The sequence below is a fragment of the Carlito syrichta genome, unplaced genomic scaffold, assembly GCF_000164805.1.
Source record: "Carlito syrichta isolate Samal-C Ts95f unplaced genomic scaffold, Tarsius_syrichta-2.0.1 Scaffold263506, whole genome shotgun sequence".
Lineage (NCBI taxonomy): Eukaryota > Metazoa > Chordata > Mammalia > Primates > Tarsiidae > Carlito > Carlito syrichta.
Genome location: NW_007207602.1, coordinates 522,481 through 540,593, shown reverse-complemented (window position 1 = coordinate 540,593; position 18,113 = coordinate 522,481). Strand labels below are relative to the sequence as shown.

At 38.6% G+C, this 18,113-nt stretch overlaps 1 protein-coding gene across 1 annotated transcript in view; it reads left to right on the top strand.

Annotated features, from left to right (window-relative positions):
* The window catches only part of LOC103254031 (lipoxygenase homology domain-containing protein 1-like), a 241,470-nt gene that overhangs the window by 84,214 nt on the left and 139,143 nt on the right, over positions 1-18,113 (top strand). Inside the window, exon 6 of the mRNA XM_021709625.1 lies at positions 6,420-6,571. Coding sequence (XP_021565300.1) covers positions 6,420-6,571 — 152 coding nt within the window. The remainder of the gene's footprint in view (positions 1-6,419; positions 6,572-18,113) is intronic.

The window sequence follows — 18,113 nt, the reverse complement described above, 5'->3', positions numbered from 1 at the left end:
CCCAGGTATGTACTCATGGGGGGTGCCCCAGTCAGGCCTATCCTAGAATGGAGTTCTCCTATTGTGACTGATGTCCAGGTTCCGCCAGGGTTTGTCCCTCTCAGTCATGGACCAGCTGTGTGGGTCTGACGTTCAGAGGATTGCTGGAGGAGGGGATTTGTTCAGCCCTGGACTCACCACTGATCTCTTTGGAGTTCTTCCTCATCCTTTTCTGGCCACACCCTTTGTCCTGTGGCTGGATTGGGGGAGGGGATGTGGAGCACCTGGGACTCAGCATTCATTAGGTCCCACTGAAGTTTGTGCTTTCAGGATATTCCCTCTGGGTCATGATCAACCCCTGAGTAGTTGATCCACCAGTCACAGAGATTGGGTCTGCTGCTCCACGGTAGGCAAATTGGAGCACTTTCCTGCCTCACCTTCAAGATGGTGGCGGGAGCGTCTCTTGTCCTTTTTGGTGGGCATTTGTCTCTAGGCTCCCTCTGCAGCTCCTGCTGTCAGTGCCTGGCCAGGTGCTTAAAGTGGTGAGGCAAAGCCTGGAGCCGGCAGTCTTTCTTACTGCAGTCGTGAGGCAGAGCCTGGGGCAGTAGTGTCTCCCCACTGTGTCTTCACAGGAAAACTTTTGTTTGTTAAAAAAAAAAAGTGCTCTGCGACCTGGGAAGAGCCAGGAGTCAAGCAGAGAAACTGCAGCACCAGCTGTAGCACCAGGGTCTTGGCTACTTGCTCACAAGTCCCACTTAGTCAGTTTCTCCCAGAATTTTCTTCCCATAAAGGGTTTTGTTGATTTAAAAAAATGGTGCTTGGCTTGTGTGTCCTGGGAATTGTGAGGATCCAATCGAGCTAACAACCAATTATTGATCAAATCCCCAGAAGCAAATGCCATAAAACATAAGATAGATAAGCGGTACCTCATCAAACTGAAAAGCTTTTGCACAGCAAAATAAACCATCAAGAAAGCAGGAAGATAACCCACAGAATGGAAAAAAATATTTGTTACTTGTGTATCTGACAAAGGCCTAACATCCAGGATCCACAAGGAACTCAAATGAGCTGAAAGGAAAAAAACCAAACAAGCATTGCTATTAAAAAATGGGTAGGACATGAATAGATACTTCTCAAAAGAAGGCATATGAGCAACCAACAGATAGATGAAAAAATACTTGGTCTCACTAATCATCAGAGAAATACAAATCAAAACTACACAGAGATATCACCTTACTCAAGTAAGGCTGACCATCCTTAGTAAATAAAAAACCAGTAGATGCTAGTGTGGGTGCAAAGAAAAGGAGATGCCCCTACACTGTTGGTTAGAGTGCAAACTAGTCCAACCTCTATGGAAAATAGTGTGGTGATTTCTAAAGGAACTAAAAAATTGACCTTCCATATGATCCAGCAATCACCCTCCTCCAGATAAACACAAACCGTTCTACAAAAAAGACATCTACACATGCGTGTTTATTGCTGCACTATTCACAATAGCAAAAACATGGAACCAACCCTACTGCCCATCAGAAGCAGACAGGATAAAGAAAATGTGGTACATATACACGATGGAATATTACCCAGCCATAAAGAAGGACAAAAATCAAGGCTTTCTCAGCAAATTGGACGGAGTTGGAGAAATCATTCTTAGTGACCTATCATCGAAAAAAAGAACTGAATACCACATGTTCTCACTTCACTCATAATGGGACCTAGACATTAATCAGAATAACACAAGTGAGGGTCTGCCGGAGGAGGGAGGATTGGGGTAGGGAACATGTAACAACACAAAGCATAACTTATTCTAAAGCAGAGGATTGTGGACAAGTTGGAGGCCCGAACTTCACCTGCACATACATTACTTATGTAATGAATCCTGATTTGTACCCAACATCTTTGTAATACAATAAAGCAAAAGATAAAATAAAATAAATAGATCAAAAATAATCAAGGAAATCGACTTAGTCATAAGAAACTACTGTGAAAAAAACCCCCCAAAACAAAAACAAAACAACCCCTGGACCAGATGGTTTGCTAGCTGAATTCTACAAGACATACAAAAAAGAGTTGATACCAATCTTATTGAAAGAATTCCAAGTGGTCAAGATTGATGGAATTTCCCCAACTCATTTTATGAAGCTAACATTATACTTATACCCAGACCTGGCAAAGACCCAACAAGGAAAGAGAATGCAGGCCAATCTCCGTGATGAACATAGGTGCAAAAATTCTCAATAAAATTCTAGGAAATTAGATTCAAGATCATCCACCATGACCAGGTGGGCTTTATTCCTGGAATGCACAGCTGGTTTAACATTCACAAGAGCGAAAATAATTCAGCACACTGACAGATGTAAAATCAAGAACCACATGATTAAATCATTAGACACAGAAAAAGCATAAGGCAAAATCCAATCTGCCTTCTTGATAAGCAGCTAGGCATAGAAGGAACATTTCTCCAAACAGTAAGAGCCACCTACAATAAACCCACAGCCAACATTTCGCTCAGTGGGCAGAAGCTGGAGGCATTCCCCCTAAGAACTGGAACAAGACAAGGATGCCTACTCTCACTCCTCCTATTTGACATAGTGCTGGAAGGCCTAGTCAGAACAACTGGACAAGAGAAGGAAATCAGGGGTATCCAAATAGAAAAAGAGGAAGTTAAGCTATCCTTGTTTGTGGATGGTATGATTCTTTTCTTTTCTTTTCTTTTTTGGGTTGGAGTCTCACTTCATTGCCCAGGCTGGAATGGTGCAGTGGCACACTCACGGCCACTCCAGCGTCGACCTGCAGGACTCCGGTGATCCTTTCACCTCAGCCTTCCAAGTAGCCAGAACTACAGGTGCGTGTTACCGCACTTGGCTAAATTTTGATTTATTGTAGAGATGAGGTCTCGCCAAGTTGCCCAGGCTGGTCTTAAACCCGCGGGCTCAGGCAATCCACTTGCCTCACCCTCCCAAAGTGCTGGGATTACAGGCTGAGCCACCAAGTCTGGCCTGGTATGATTCTATACCTAGAAAACCCTAGTGAGTCTGTCAAAAGTCTCCTCACACTGGCAAATGACTTCAGCAAAGTGAGAATACAAAATCAACATGGAAAAGACAGTTTCCTTTCTATACACCAGCAACAACCAGGTGGAGAACCAAATAAAAAACACAATCTCATTCACAATAGTCACACAATAAAAGAAATACCTTGGCATCCTCCTAACCAGAGAAGTGAAAAACCTTTACAATGAGAATTACAAAATGCTGTTAGAAGAAATCAAGGATCATAGAAACAAATGGAAAGACATCCCATGCAAATCAATTAGAAGGATTAATATTGTCAAGATATTCATCCTTCCCATGGTAATATACAGATTCAATGCAATACCTATCAAATTAACAACATCATTTTTCACAGACCTGAAAATGACAATACAGAAATTCATATGGAAACAAAAAAGAGCATAAATAGCCCAAACAATCTTCAACAGCTGGAACAAAGCAGGAACTTCCAGATTTTAAGATTTATTATAAGGTTGCAGTAACCAAGACGGCATGGTATTGGTATAGGAATAGGCACATAGACCGATGGAACAGAACAGAGATTCCAAAAGTAAAAACAAGGTCTCTCAATCAACTTATCTTTGACAAAGCCACCAATAACAATCATTGAGGGAAGGAGCCCAAATTTAGCAAATGGTGTTGGGAAAACTGGCTAACTACATGCAAAAGAATGATGCTGGACCTTTACCTGTCATCATACTAAAATCAACTCAAAATGGAACAACGACCTAAATGTAAAATCTCAAACTATAAGAATCCTAGAAGAAAACGCAGGAAATACCCTTATGCACATTGGATTAGGCAATGAATCTTGACCAAGTTCCCAAAAGCAAATGCCATAAAAGTCAAGATAGACAAATGGGACCTCATCAAGCTGAAAAGTTTTTGTACAGCAAAATAAATAATCAAGAAAGTAGAGAGACAACCCAAGAATGGAAAAAAAGTGTTTGTAAAGCTTGCATCTGACAACCAGGATCTACAAGGAACTCAAATGAAGTTAAAGGAAAGAAATAAATTAAAAATTGGGTGAAGGACATGAGCAGACACTTCTCAAAAGATGACATGCAAGCAGCCAACAGACCCATGAAAAACTGCTCAGTCTCACTAATCATCAGAGAAACGCAAATCAAAACTCCAATGAGAATACAACCTAACTCTAGTAAGGATGATTATTTTTACTAAGTCAAAAAACCACAGGTACTGGCAGGGGTGCAGAGAAAAAGGAATGCTTCTATAATATTGGTGGGAAAGCAATCTAATTCAACCTCTATGGAAAATAGTGTGATGGTTTCAAAAAGAAGTAAAAATTGATCTTTCATTCAATTTAACAATCCTCCTGAGAATCTATCTGGAGGAACATAAATCACTCTACCAAAAAAGACACTTGCACTTGCATGTTTATTGTTGCACTATTCACAACAACCAAAATGTGGAACCAACCCTACTACTCATCAAAAGTAGACTGGAGAAAGAAAATGTGGTAAGTATACAATGAAGTATTATGCAGCCATAAGGAGGAACAAAATCATGAACTTAACAGCAGCTTTGGTGGAGTTGGAGACCATCATACTACGTGAACTATCACTGAAACCAAGATGTGAATACCACATGTTCTCACTCATACACGGGCCCCGGTCACTAATTATATTAGCACAAAGGTGGTATTGGCAGTTGCTGGACACTGCTAAGGAGAGAGAAAGGGAGGAGAGGGTGCATGTGACAACCAAAGTGTACCTGGTTTGCTACCGGGGGAGTGACAGCCAGTTAGAAGCCCAAACTTCACCTGCATGTAGCCCACTTATGTACTTAATTCACACCTGTACTCCACAACTCTATAAGTAAGTTCATGTTTAAAAAGAATGCTTATGATTGTTTGTAGTAGAATTTGCATCCCAGCTGCCCTAAAATCTCTGCCAGATAATTGTAGTACCTGTGTCATCTTGGTATTGGTGCGTTTTTGCATATGAGTTGACATTTTTCTGGTGATTAATATTCTGAGTATTCATATCATATGCTGGACATTTTACATATTACATGAGATATTCTCCTCTCTTATTTAAGTTCTTTGGAGAATGTTCATATTTTTGTTTTGGTATACAGATGACTACTGGTTAATTTCAGGTCACAAATTCCAACCTGTTTTCTGTGGCTATGGGTTCAGTGTCACACCAGTTTTTAAAGTCTTTACCATTCCCTGGATCCTCTTTTTTGGTTCTTTGGATTTAATTGTCCTCCTGTTGCACTGTGCCTTTCTGCAGTCTTCCTGTTTGGAAGGAAAACCATATTGAAAACTAGGTCTACCAAACAGAAGTGAGCATTCTTCATTTCAGAGTGTTGGCTCCTGTATGCTCCTGTTCTCAGGCATTAGGGTAAAAGAAAATAGAAAAATGAAAATTTTAAAAAGTGGTAGAATGTCTGAACCTTCTTTGTATGTTAGGAATTCCCTTTCCTGATTCCTGAACTGTAACTAAAGGTCTTCTACTGAGCCTCCTGTGTCTGAGGTCTTGTGCCTATTTCCAGTTTTCAGGTGCATTGAGTTCTGGCTGTGGGGTCATGGAGGAGGAAAACGGTAAACTCACTGGTACTTGGTGTTACTTTAAACTTTGGTTTTCCTTCCCCTTCTCCTTATACTGTTTACTTTTCAAACTTCATATAACTGTTTCATGCAGTCTGTTAAAGTTTTATTGTTGCATGCAGTAGGAGAGACTGAATGGTACGGATTACTCTGTCTTGCCTGGAACTAGACATTTTGATTTGATTTCTGTACAACACTCTCCTTTTATCCATGGTTTCGCTTTCTGTGGCTCCAGTTATCCGAGTCAGCTGTTGTCCAGAAACATTATATGCAACATTCCAGAAAGAAACAATTCATAAGTTTTAAATTGTGTACTTGTTCTGAGTAGTGTGACAAAATCTCCCACTGTCTCACTCCATCTCATTCAGGATGTGGATCATCCCTTTGTCTAGTGGATGCACTCTGTAGATGCTCATTGTCTATGAGTCACTTAGTAGCTGTATCAGTGTTCAGACCAACTGTCATAGTACCACAGTACTTGTGTTCAAGTAACCCTTATTTAATTCAATGGCAGCTTCAAAGTGCAAGAGTAGTCATGGTGGCAATTTGGATATCCAGAAAAGCTGCAAAGTGCTACCTTTAAGTGAAAAGGTGAAAGTTCTCAACTTAATAAGGAAACAAAAAAAATTGTATGCTGAGTTTGCTAAGATCTATAAAAAGAAAAAATCTCTATGTGAAATCGTGAAGAATGTATTGTTATGATTGTTCTATTTTATTGTTAGTTATTGTTACCCTCTTACAATGCCTAATTTAAAAATTAGTCTTTATTATAGTATGTGTACTTGGCACCTAAAATTTGGTTTTCTTTTGTTCAGTGACACTATACGAAGTGTACATAGCAACGGGTGAGCTATGGAATGCTGGAACAGCAGCAAATGTCTACATTTCTATTCATGGGGAAAAGGGAGATACAGGATCCAGACAACTACTTAGATCAAAGAGCTCCTTCAGTTTTTTAAGAGGACAAGTAAGTGATAAGTCCTTTGTCTGATCTTTAAAAGATGAATAGTGGTTAAAAAAAAAACCTTTAAATTTACCATTTTAACTATCTTCACTGTAGAACTTACTAGTATTAAGTATTCACATTTTTGTTCAACAGATCTTCAGAATATTTTCCGAAACTGAATATTTCCCCAAACTTACTAGTATTAAGTATTCACATTTTTGTTCAACAGATCTTCAGAATATCTTCCCAAACTGGAAACCTATAGTTATTAAATAACAGCTCCTCATTTCTCTCTCCCTTCCGTCCCCAGCACCCACCATTTTGCTTTGTTTCTACATATTTAACTACTTTCGAAATTTCATGTAAGTGAAATCATATAGTAATTGTCTTTTTGTGATTGGCTTATTTCACTTAGCATAATCTCCTCAAGTTTCATCCATGTTGTAGCATGTGAAAGGATTTCCTTTCTTTTTGAGACATATATATGCATATATGTATATATATGTATATTTCACATACATACACTTTACTCTTGAATATTGTGAATAATGCTACTATGTGCATAGGTATACATATATCTATATGAGACCATCCTTTCAATTATTTTGGATATACAGAGGTGCCAAAAAAAGTATACACATTTTTAAGAAATGAAAAAAAAACTGTATTAAAATTGTAACACTCAATATGTACTGATAACAAATATACTGATAACAAAGATGAATACAAGTCACCTTTGCTTTCTGCAATTACAAAGAGGTGCGCGAAGTGGTTACCATTAGCATCCAGACGCTTCTGATTATGGTGAACTACTGAAGGACTTATTGCTGTGGGAGGCCTCCCGGATCTTCCCTTGTGCACATCACACACAGTATCGTGCAGTTCAAACTTATCACGAATAAGTGCAGTTGTTAGGGGTGTTGGAGGTTCTGTTGCATACGCTTGCCTGCATTGTCATTGTACTTGCACAGCATTTCCAAATTTCAAATACCGCTTCAAAAAGGTCTTGTGCTCCTCGAATGACAGCTGTGCTTCTGCCATTTTCTTGACTGTCCCGCCTGTCTCATGGTGAGTTAATGCCATCTTCTGAGCAAATGTCATACTACACACTGCTACCATAATTCAATTCAACTTTGGAAAGTAATACATAGATAACAGCTCTTAAAATGAGTATGCATTTTTGGGATTACTGGATTATGTGTTGGCTTGTTTTTAATTTTTTTGAGAAACTGCCATACTACTTTCCATAGCAGTTGCACCATTTTGAAGTCCTACTAACAGTGCACTAGGGTTCCAATTTCTCCACTTTCTTGCCTTGTTAATTTTTGTTGTAGTAACCATCCCAGTGGGTATGAAGTGATATTTCATGGCACTTTTGATATACATTTCTCTAATGAAGAGTGATGGTGAGCATCTTTCATAGGCTTGTGAACTATTTGCATATAGTCTTTGGAGAAATGTGTACTTAAGCCCCTTGTCCATTTTTGAATATATATATATTTCTTTTTGTTGTGGAATTGCTTAAGTTCTTTGTATATTTTGAATCTCAACTCCCTATATTTTCTATCTTTTTGTTGGAATTCTCACTTTGTTCATTAATTGCTCCTGTGATCTCAGTGATCTCATCTTTTGACTGTTATTTTGAATTCTCTGTAGAGTAAATCACTTATCTCTATTTCATTAAGGTTAATTTCCGGAATTTTATTTTCTTCTTTTGTTTGGAGCATACTTCCCTGTTTCTTCATTTTCTTTGACTCTCTATATTGGTTATATGCATTAGATAAGATAGCCACCTCTCTCAGTTTTGTCACATTGGCTTCATGTCAAAATGAGCCTCAGTAATCAACTAGGGCAGAGATTTAGGGTGCCTTTCAAACCTTTGTGTTTGTCGAAATGACTGTTTTTATTTTTAGTGGCTCCAAAGAGATTAGGGTGTTCCAAGGCCTATCAGTACCTTGAGATAGGTAAGGTAGAAGTCAGTTTCTTGAGAAGCAGCTGGAAAAGATGAGGCACTAGATATGGGACCCAATTTCTTTATTCTTAGAGAGAACCTGGGAGCTGGAGCTTATCTCTCACTCTCTCTGCCTTAATCTGGAAGAGGATCTGTGGCAAATGCTAGCACTCCTGTTTAGACCACACAGTTGCTTTGCTCCCTGTTGCCCCCAGGAGCCTAGCAAATGACTGATTCTATAAACTCTGGGAGACAGGTGGGTTAGCTGGAGACTTGGCTCTATCTCTGGAACGAGTCAGCGACAAGAGCTGCATGAAGTGCCCATAAAAGTGTTTAGGCATGGACATCTAGAAAAACTTAGAACATTAGGTGTGCGGTCAAACCCCCTTCAGAAAGAAACTGGGTGCAGGGGGTTTTTGTCTGTTTGCTCTGCACGAAGCCAGGGGAAATAGCTTCTGGGAGTGCTCCTGTGCTTGTTTAAATCACCTCTTCATTCTCTGTGGTCTTGAGGGTACTTGAGAATCCCAGCCCCATCATCTTCCAGAGGTAGATGATTTAGGGGTCAGTCCCTTGGGTGGAAACTGTAAAAGATGGGCGCTCGATGTATGGACACACTCCTTTTTGGGAGATTGGTTTTATCCCTGGAGTGCACCGTGGAAGAAGGCATGTTTGTACAAGCTCACAAAGGACTTCAATTACCTGCCTTTTCACTGACCAGATGCAGGCTAATTAGAAGCCCAATTCTGGGGCAACAGCTGGGAAAGTGTACTTATCCAGTGAGAAAATGGGACCTGGATATTTTTGCCGGCCTTCCCTGAGCTGAGCTTGCTAGAAGGATGGCTGCTAGAAGGGTTCCTGTGCTTATTTCCAGTTGCCTCTTTGTCTTCTGTGGTCCCAGGAAATTCTCAAATGCTGAGCCCTTACATTTTCAGAGTTAGGTAGTTTAAGAACCAATTCTTCAGGTAGGAGCTATAAAAGTTAGAGTGTTTGATGTGTGGACAGACTCTTCAAGCTGGAGACTTGATTTTATTGCCGAAGTGAGTTAGGGTGAGAGGGAGGGGAAGTGCCCACATGCCCATTCAAGCTCTGGGAGGTTTACTAATTACTTGTAGGTTCCTGTATGTAGGCTAGTTAGAAGCCCAACCCTTAGGCAGCAGCTGGGATTGTGCACAATCTCCTTCTTGGGAGAAACAGAGTTACACGTTTTTCTCTGTTCACTCTGTACTGAGTCCAGGGGGATAGATGCCTAATTAAAGCTACCACCATGATTTCTGTGGTTTCAGGGGATTTTCAAATGCCAAGCCCCATCTGTTTCCAGAGATAGTTGATTTAGGATCTGGTCCCTTGGGTGGTAACCATAAAAGTTGGGGTGCTATACATGTGATCCAAACACTTCACTCCTCAAGGAGAAACTGGAGAAGCCCCTGACTGTGCAGTGCTATTTTTGGGGTGAGGTTTGTGGCATGAGCTTTTCTTACCTGTTTTGATGTAGCTATTTTTTTCAGTTGCTCCGTGTGTAGAAATCTCTCAGCAAGTGCCTGGATTTCTCTCCAAGGAAATTGATTTATTTGTAGTTGCTTATTCAGTGTCTCCATGAAAGGAATGAAAGTCAGGATCCTCCTATTTTGCCATATTTCTGATGTCATCCAACCCAGTGATTGCTTAATTTACACTTATTTGTGAAATTAGTATTCCAGTCTCCTGCTGTTGTTTTCTAGCTTTGTTCCACCATGATTAGAAACACTACTTTATTTTATTTTAACTTTCTTTACTTTATTAAGACTTGTTTGTGTCCTAATTGTAATTTGTCCTGGATAATGTTCCATGTGTGTTGGTGGTTCTATATATGTCAGTTAGTTTCAGTTGGTCTATGGTGTTGTTAGTTCTCTGTTTCCTCATTGATCTTTTGTTTCATTGTCATGTACATTATTGATAGTGGGGCATTGAAGTCTCCTATTATTTTTGTGTTGCTTTCTATTTATCCCTTCAATTTGGAAAATGTTTGCTTTATAAATAAGGCAAACTCTGATGTTAGGTTCATATATATTTATGAATGTTATATTTTCCTGGTGAATTCACCCTATTATCATTATATAATAATGTCTTTGTCTCTTGTGACAATTTTAAAATTAAAGTCTGTTTTGTCTGATGTAATTATGTATTATCCTACCTTCTCCTTTAGGATTCCATTTTCATGGTATCTTTTTTTCCCATCTTTTTACTTTCATCCTATGTGTGTTCTTAGATCTAAAGTGAATCTCTTATAGATAACACATAGATCTTGGTTTTTAAAAATTTCAGCTTCTTTAGTTTAAATTATGGAGTTGATCAATTTACATTTAAATACATTACTGATAGAAAAAGACTTACAATTGTCTTTTAGTTAATTGTTTTTATAAATCTTTGAGTTTTTTTCTCCTTTTTTTCCCTCTTACAGCCTTCATTTGTTTCTCATTGACCTTCCTGTAGTGACCCACTTTGATTTTTTTCTCCTTTCCATTTGTGTGTGTTTTATAGATATTTTCATTGTGGTTACTGTTATGATTATATAAAACGTCTTAAAGTTATGACAGTCTATTTTAGATGGATAACTGTTTAACTTCAATTGCATATAAAAATTATTCTCCTTCACAGTTCCACCTTCCACTTTATGTTATTGATGTCAGAAATTACATCTTTATATATTGTATACTTACTGTTCTCTTTTAAATTCTATACAATAATTAAAAGTAGATTTATGCACCAAAATTACAGCAACGAAAGTTTCTATGTTTGTCCATGTGTTTCCTTTACTGTAGAATGCTATATTTTCATATGGTTTCATGTTGCTATCTAGTATCCTTTTGTTTCAGCTCGAAGGACTTCTTTAGCACCTCTTGTATTGTATTTCCAGTAGTAATGAACTTACTCAGATTTTGTTTATCTGGGAGAGTCTTCATTTCTCCTTCATTTCTGATGGACAGTTTTGCTTGATGTATAATTTTGGTTGACAGTTTTTTTTTTAAATTTCAGTGTCTTGAATATATCATCCCATGGCTTTTAGCCTGCATGGTTGCTATTTAAATCCACTCATAATTATGTAGAATCTCTCTCATATATGATAAGTTGCTTCTCTCTTGCTGCTTTCAAGATTGTCTGGTTCACTTTCATTGTGGACAGTTTCATTACAATGTGTTTCAGTGTATATTTCTCTATTTTATTGTGAAGATGTGGGGTATAAGTCAGGTTTAGGTATAGAAGTAGTCTATGTGCAGGTGAAATTTGGGCCCCCAATTGGTCCTTACTTACCCTGTTTTAGGATCAGGTACTCTTAGTGATGTTATGTGCTCCCACCACAACTTCCCTTGGCAGTGTCCCACTGCTGACGATTTCTCTCTTGTAGTATTGTGATAAATATTCAGGACCCAATTGTAAGTGAAAATGTGGTATTCAATTCTCTTTCTGTGATAAATCACTGAATATGATGGACTCTAAATCCATCCAAGTTGCTGTGAAGTTCACAATTTTGTCCTTCTTTATGCCTGTGTAGTACTCTGTCATGTATGTGTTCCACATTTTCTTTATCCAGTCCACTATCAATGGGCAGCAGGGTTGGTTCCATGTTTTTGCTATTGTGAATAGTGCTGCAATAAGCGTGCATGGGCAAGTATCTTTCTCTTTTTTTTGTAAAAAATTTGAGTTCCTCTAGGTATATTCCCAGAGGGGGATTGCTGGGTCATATGGAAGGTCAATTTCTAGTTCTTTAAAAAATTGCCACACTATTTTCCATAGAATTTGAGCTAGTTTATACTCTCACTAGCAGTGTAGAAATGTTCCTTTTTCTCCACAATCTTCCCAGTATCTGCTGTTTTTTGAATTATTAATGATGGCCATCCTAACTGGACTTAGGTGATATCTTAGTGTGGTTTTGATTTGCCTTTCTCTGTTGATTAGAGAGGCTGAGCATTTTTTCATGGGTTTGTTGGCTGTTCGTATGTCTTCTTTTGAGAAGTGTTTACTCATGTCTTTTGCCCACTTTTAAAAGGTTGTTTGTTTCCTCCTTTCAGCTCATTTGAGTTCCTTGTAAATCTTGGATGTTAGGTCTTGTCAGCTAAACAGTTGGCAAATATTTTTTCCCATTCTGTGGGTTGTCTCCCTGCTCTCTTGATGGTTTATTTTGCCCTGAAAAAGCTTTTCAGTTTGATGAGGGCCCAGTTGCCAATCTTATCTTTTGTGGCACATATTTTTGGGGTTATAATCAAGAATTGGTTGTCTATTCCAGTGTGCATAAGGGTGTTTCCTGCAATTTCTAAGATTCTTATAGTTTGAGGTTTAGATCTTTGATCCACTTAGAGTTGATTTTTTGCATATGGTAATAGGTAGGGAACCAGTTTCATTATTCTGCATGTGGTCAACCAGTTTTCCTAGCATCATTTGCTAAGTAAGGTCTCCTCTCCCCAGGGGTTGTTATTGTTGGCTTTGTCAAAGATGAGTTGATTGAGAAACTGAATTTTTGCTTCTGGAATCTCTATGCTCTTCCCATTGGTCTGTATGCCTATTCTTGTACCAGTACCAGGCTGTTTTGATTATGGTAGTCTTATAGGAGTTTAAAGTCTGAAATTGTGATACTTTCTGCTTTGTTTCTTTTGCTGAGGAGTTCTTTGGCTATTTGGGCTCTTTTTTTGACTCCATATGAATTTCTGTATTGTCATTTTCAGGTCTGAGAAGAATGATATTGGTAATTTAAAGGGTATTGCATTAAATATGTAGATTGACATCTCAATAATATTGATTCTTCCAATCCATGAGGATGGAATATTTTTCATTTGATTGTGTCTTCTTTGATTTCTTTGAGCAGTGTTTTGTAGATCTCATTGTAAAGGTCTTTCACTTATCTGGTTAGAAAGATGCAAAGTATGTCATTTTTTTTGTGGCTATTGTGAATGAGATTGTGCTTTTTATTCGGTTCTCTGCCTGTTTGTTGTTGGTGTATAGAAATGTGAATGTCTTTTGCACATTAATTTTGCATCCCAAGACTTTGCCAAAGTCACTTCTCAGTGCAGGGAGATTTTTGACGATTTCCTTGGGTTTTCAAGGTCTAGGATCATATCATCTTCAAGAAGGGATAGCTTAACTTCCTCTTTTTCTGTTTGGATACCCCTGATTTTCTTCTCTTGTCTAATTGCTCTAGCTAGGACTTCCAACACCATGTTGAACAGGAGGAGTATGAATGGCCAAACTTTTCTTGTTTCTGTTTTCAGCGGAAACGTTTCCAACTTCTGTCATTTGACCAATATGTTGGCTGTGAGTTTATTGAAGATGGCTCTTCATATTTTGATGAATGTTCCTTCTTTACCTAGGTGCTAAAGGGTTTTTATCAATGAAGGATGCTGAGTTTTGTCAAAAGCTTTTTCCACATCTAGTGATAGAATCATGTGGTTCTTGTTTTTACATCTGTTGAAGTGTTGAATTACATTTATTGTTTTGCAAATGTCGAACCAGTCCTGCTTCCCAGGAATGAAGTCTACTTGGTCATAATGGATAATTCTTGAGATGTGTCGTTGCATCCAAATTGCTAGAATCTTGTTGAGAATATTTACATATATGTTCATCGAGGAGATTGGCTGTTGTTCTTTCCCTGTTCAGTCTTTGCAGGTTTGGGTATCAGTGTGATGTTAGCTTCATAAAATGATTTGAGAAGAGTTCCATCATTCTTGATTGCCTGGAATACTTTCAATATGATTGTTAACAGCTCTTCTTTCTATGCTGTGTAGAATTCATTAGGGAAACCATCTAACCCAGAGCTTTTGTGTGTGTGTGTGTGTGTGTGTGTGTGTGTGTGTGTGTGTGTGTGTGTGTATGTGTAGTTTTCTTATGATGAAGTCAATTTCCTGGGTTGTTATTGGTCTATTGAAGGTACCAGTATCTTACTGTTTCAACCTTGGGAGGCTCGGAAGATTGTATGATGTCAAAAAGTCCTCCATTTTATTTAGGTTTTTGAGTTTCTGCATAAGTTTGCATAGTAATCTTCTAAAATCTTTTGACTTTCTTCAGAATCAGCTGTGACTTCATCTTTTGCATTTCTGTTTGTTTTATTTGGGCTTTCTCTCTCTTTTTCTTAATCAATCTGGCTGTTAGGTGTCTGTCAATCTTCTTTATTTATTTCTTTCAAAGAACCAGTTTTGTGTTTTGTTGATTTTTTTCCCCTATGGTATTTTTGTATTCTATATCCTGTAGTTGGGCCTTTATTTTGGTGATCGGGATTACTCAGTCGAATTTAGGGTTTTTGTGGTCTTGTCTTTCCAGCTCCCTTTAGTGTGACATTAGACTGTTTACTTGTGATATTTCTGTTTTCTTGATGTGTGTTTAGAGTTATACATTTCCCTCTTAGTACTGATTTCATGGCATCCTAGAGGTTCTGGTGAGATGCGTCCTTGTTTTCATTTGTTTCCAGGAAACTTTTCACTTCTGTCTTGATTTCTATGTTGACCCAGGAGTTGGTCAGCAGTATGTTGTTCAATGTCTATGTCTTTGTGTGTTTTGGGAGGTTTTTGTTTGTGGTGATACTTATTTTTATCCCACTGTGGTCTAAGAAGATGCACAGTATTATTTCAGTCTCATGGAATTTGCTTATGCTTGATTTATGGTCAAGAATGTGGTCAATCTTGGAGTATGTTCCATGTGGTTATGAATATAATCGCTTATTCTGTGGTTGTAGGATGGAATGTTCTGTAGATATTTATTAAATCTATTTGGTCAAGCATCAAGTTGAGGTTCTTAATTTCCTTACTGATTTTTTGCCTCAATGATCTATCTAGGGTTGTTAGTGGGGTATTATGATTTTGTTAGAATCAATATCCTTTTTTAGTTTTCATAGTTGCTTTATAAATTCCAGTGTTCCTATGTTGGGTGCAAATAAGTTTAAGGTGAATATTTCTTGCTGATGGATTGTACCTTTTACCATTATGTAATATCCTTCTGGATCTTTTAAAATTTTTGCTATCTTGAAAGTTGTTTTGTCTGATATTAGAATCATGACTCGTTATTTTTTGTTTTCTGTTCACCTGAAAGTTCATTTTCTATCCTCTAACTTCGAATCTGTGGGTGTCCTTTGTAGTGAGATGTGTTTCTTGGAGGTGGTATATTGTAGGGTCATGTTTTTTTTATCCAGTTTGCCATTCTATATTTTTTCAGTGGTGCATGTAGTCCATTTGCACTCAGGCTGATTATTGAACTATTAGAGTTTGTCTCTGTCATAAGGCTCTTATAATGCTGTTTTGGCTCCATGTTTGCCTGTACTCTAGCAAAGTGCATTGTTGTTCTTTGTTTTTCCTTTTTCTGTGTTTCATACCTTCTTAAGTATCTCCTGTAGAGCTAGTATGGAAGCATCTCTGAGTGATTGAATGTCTGGGAATGAATTTAACTCTCAATCACTGATGTAGCTTATCTTAACTGGGTGGGGAATTTTTGATTGGAATTGTTCATTTTTGAGAACTTTGAAGATTGGACTCCGGTCCCTTCTAGCCTGTAATGTTTATGTAGATAAGTCTAATGCCATTCTTATTGGTCTTCCTTGGTAGGCAATCTGGTCTTTCTCTTTTGCTGCCTTTAAAAGTTTTTCTTTTACAGCTACTTTGTGTAGGTAAATTACTGTGTATCTAGGGGTTGGTGTTCTCATTTGATGCCTTGCAGGAGTTCTCTGAATCTCTTGTGTTTGAATGATTGTTTTTCTGGTGAGATGAGGAAAATTTTCTTGGGTAACCTCCTGTAATGTTTGTTCCAAAGCGTTCTCTTTTTTTTTCTTTCTGTTTCAAGTATACCATTCAGGTACAAGTTCAGCTTCTTGATATAATTTAAAATTTCTTAGAGACTTTGTTCCTTGTTTTTGAATTTTCTTTGTTTTTAACTCTTGGGTTATTTTCATATTTTGGCCTCCAAGCTCTGAGATTCTTTCCTCTGCATAGTTCTGCTTTCCATGCTTGTCAGCTTATCTATTGCCTGGATGGAGTTTTTATGATCAAAATCTCTGTTACCATTTATTTCAGTGTTGCTTCTTCTCTTTCTTGTGTCTTGTTCACTCTTTCCATTCACTGCCTGATGTCTGTTGCCTGCTGGGGCCAATTTTGGGTGACTTCCATTATATGGGCTCTGAGGTCTGGGTTTTTTTTAGGTACTGTCACTTTGTGACTCTGGGGATTACTGCTGATCTCCCCTTGATTTTTCTTCATTTGTGACAGGTCACTTTCCTCTTTCTTTAATTCCATTATTCAGTGATAGAGGAAGAAGCTTCCACTTCTGTTATTTGCTCAGTCTGCTCTCCTTCCCTGAGCAGGGACTTTGGTGGTTTTATTTTGAGATGGGGCTGGAAGTGAGAAGTTGTGCTGTCTCTTTGCAGTCAAGGTTGAATAAGGAGTATTGTGGGGCACTAAGATTCAGAAGCTACTTTCAGACTGCAATGTCTAACGTTTGGGATGTAGGCTCCCTGAGACCAGCTTCCCACCATCTCACAATATGTCCTTGCAATGGAGACATATGAGTATCCCCCCTTCTCTGGCTAGGTCTTCCTCCTCTGATAGAACCCATTGTCCCATGAATGGGCCAGCATGGGGGATGGGGTGACTGGGACTCTGCACTGGCCCTCCCCTCCAGTGATCATTCACGCAAAGTTATGTCCTTTGGGTTTGTGATGATCAATCCCAGAGAGATGTGGATTTCACTTCCAAGTCCCAGGGCACTGATCTGCTGCTCAATGGTGGGCATTCTAGAGCATTTCCTGCCCAGGTTCCAGTGTAACAGCGATAGTGACACTTCTGTGTCTGCCCCTCTGCTAGATATCAGCATCCATTTCTCTCACTACACTCTCACTTTAGCCACCACTGCTAGTGTTGGCCTGGCATCAAAGGTGGTGGTGGGACTGGGTGCCAGGCGCTGAGCCCCAGCTGCTCCCTGTGGCTTCCTTTAGAGAAGGATCCCATTGACTCCCCAAAATGGCACTGCTGCAAGAAGGTCTGGGATCATAACATCAGCAATGGTGTCTGCTTTACCTGGAGAGATCAGGTCACTTGTTTCTGAGTCCATACTCAGACACTCGCACATCCACTTACACACACACACAGACATACACACACACACGCTAATTCATCCTTGCACACACTCACTTAAACAGAGACTTATACACTTCAACTGGCTCCATTGCCATCTTCCTGGAGCCCCACCTCACTATCTTCCCAGTGTACATTTCTTTTTCATTTTATTTTAACTGGAGTTCACTGAGTTTCTTAAACTTATATGAACATTTTACTTATCAGATTTTGGAAGTTTTGAGTCATTATGTTTTCAGAAAAGCTCTCTGCTCCTTTCTCTCTCTTCTCCTTTTAAAATTATCATAATGCACATATTGGCCTTCTTCATGGTAGCTCATAAGTCCATTATGAACTCTTTTCTTTTCTTCCTTTTTTGGTCTTGTTGCTTTCCTAACTTGATGATTTCAAATGACCTACCTTCAAGTTAGCTGATTCTTCTGCTTTATCAAGTCTGATGTTGAATCCCTCTAGTGAATTTTTCAGTTCAGTTATTGTATTTATCAGCTCTAGAATTTGTTTTCTTCTTAGAGTTTCTATCTGTTTGCCGATA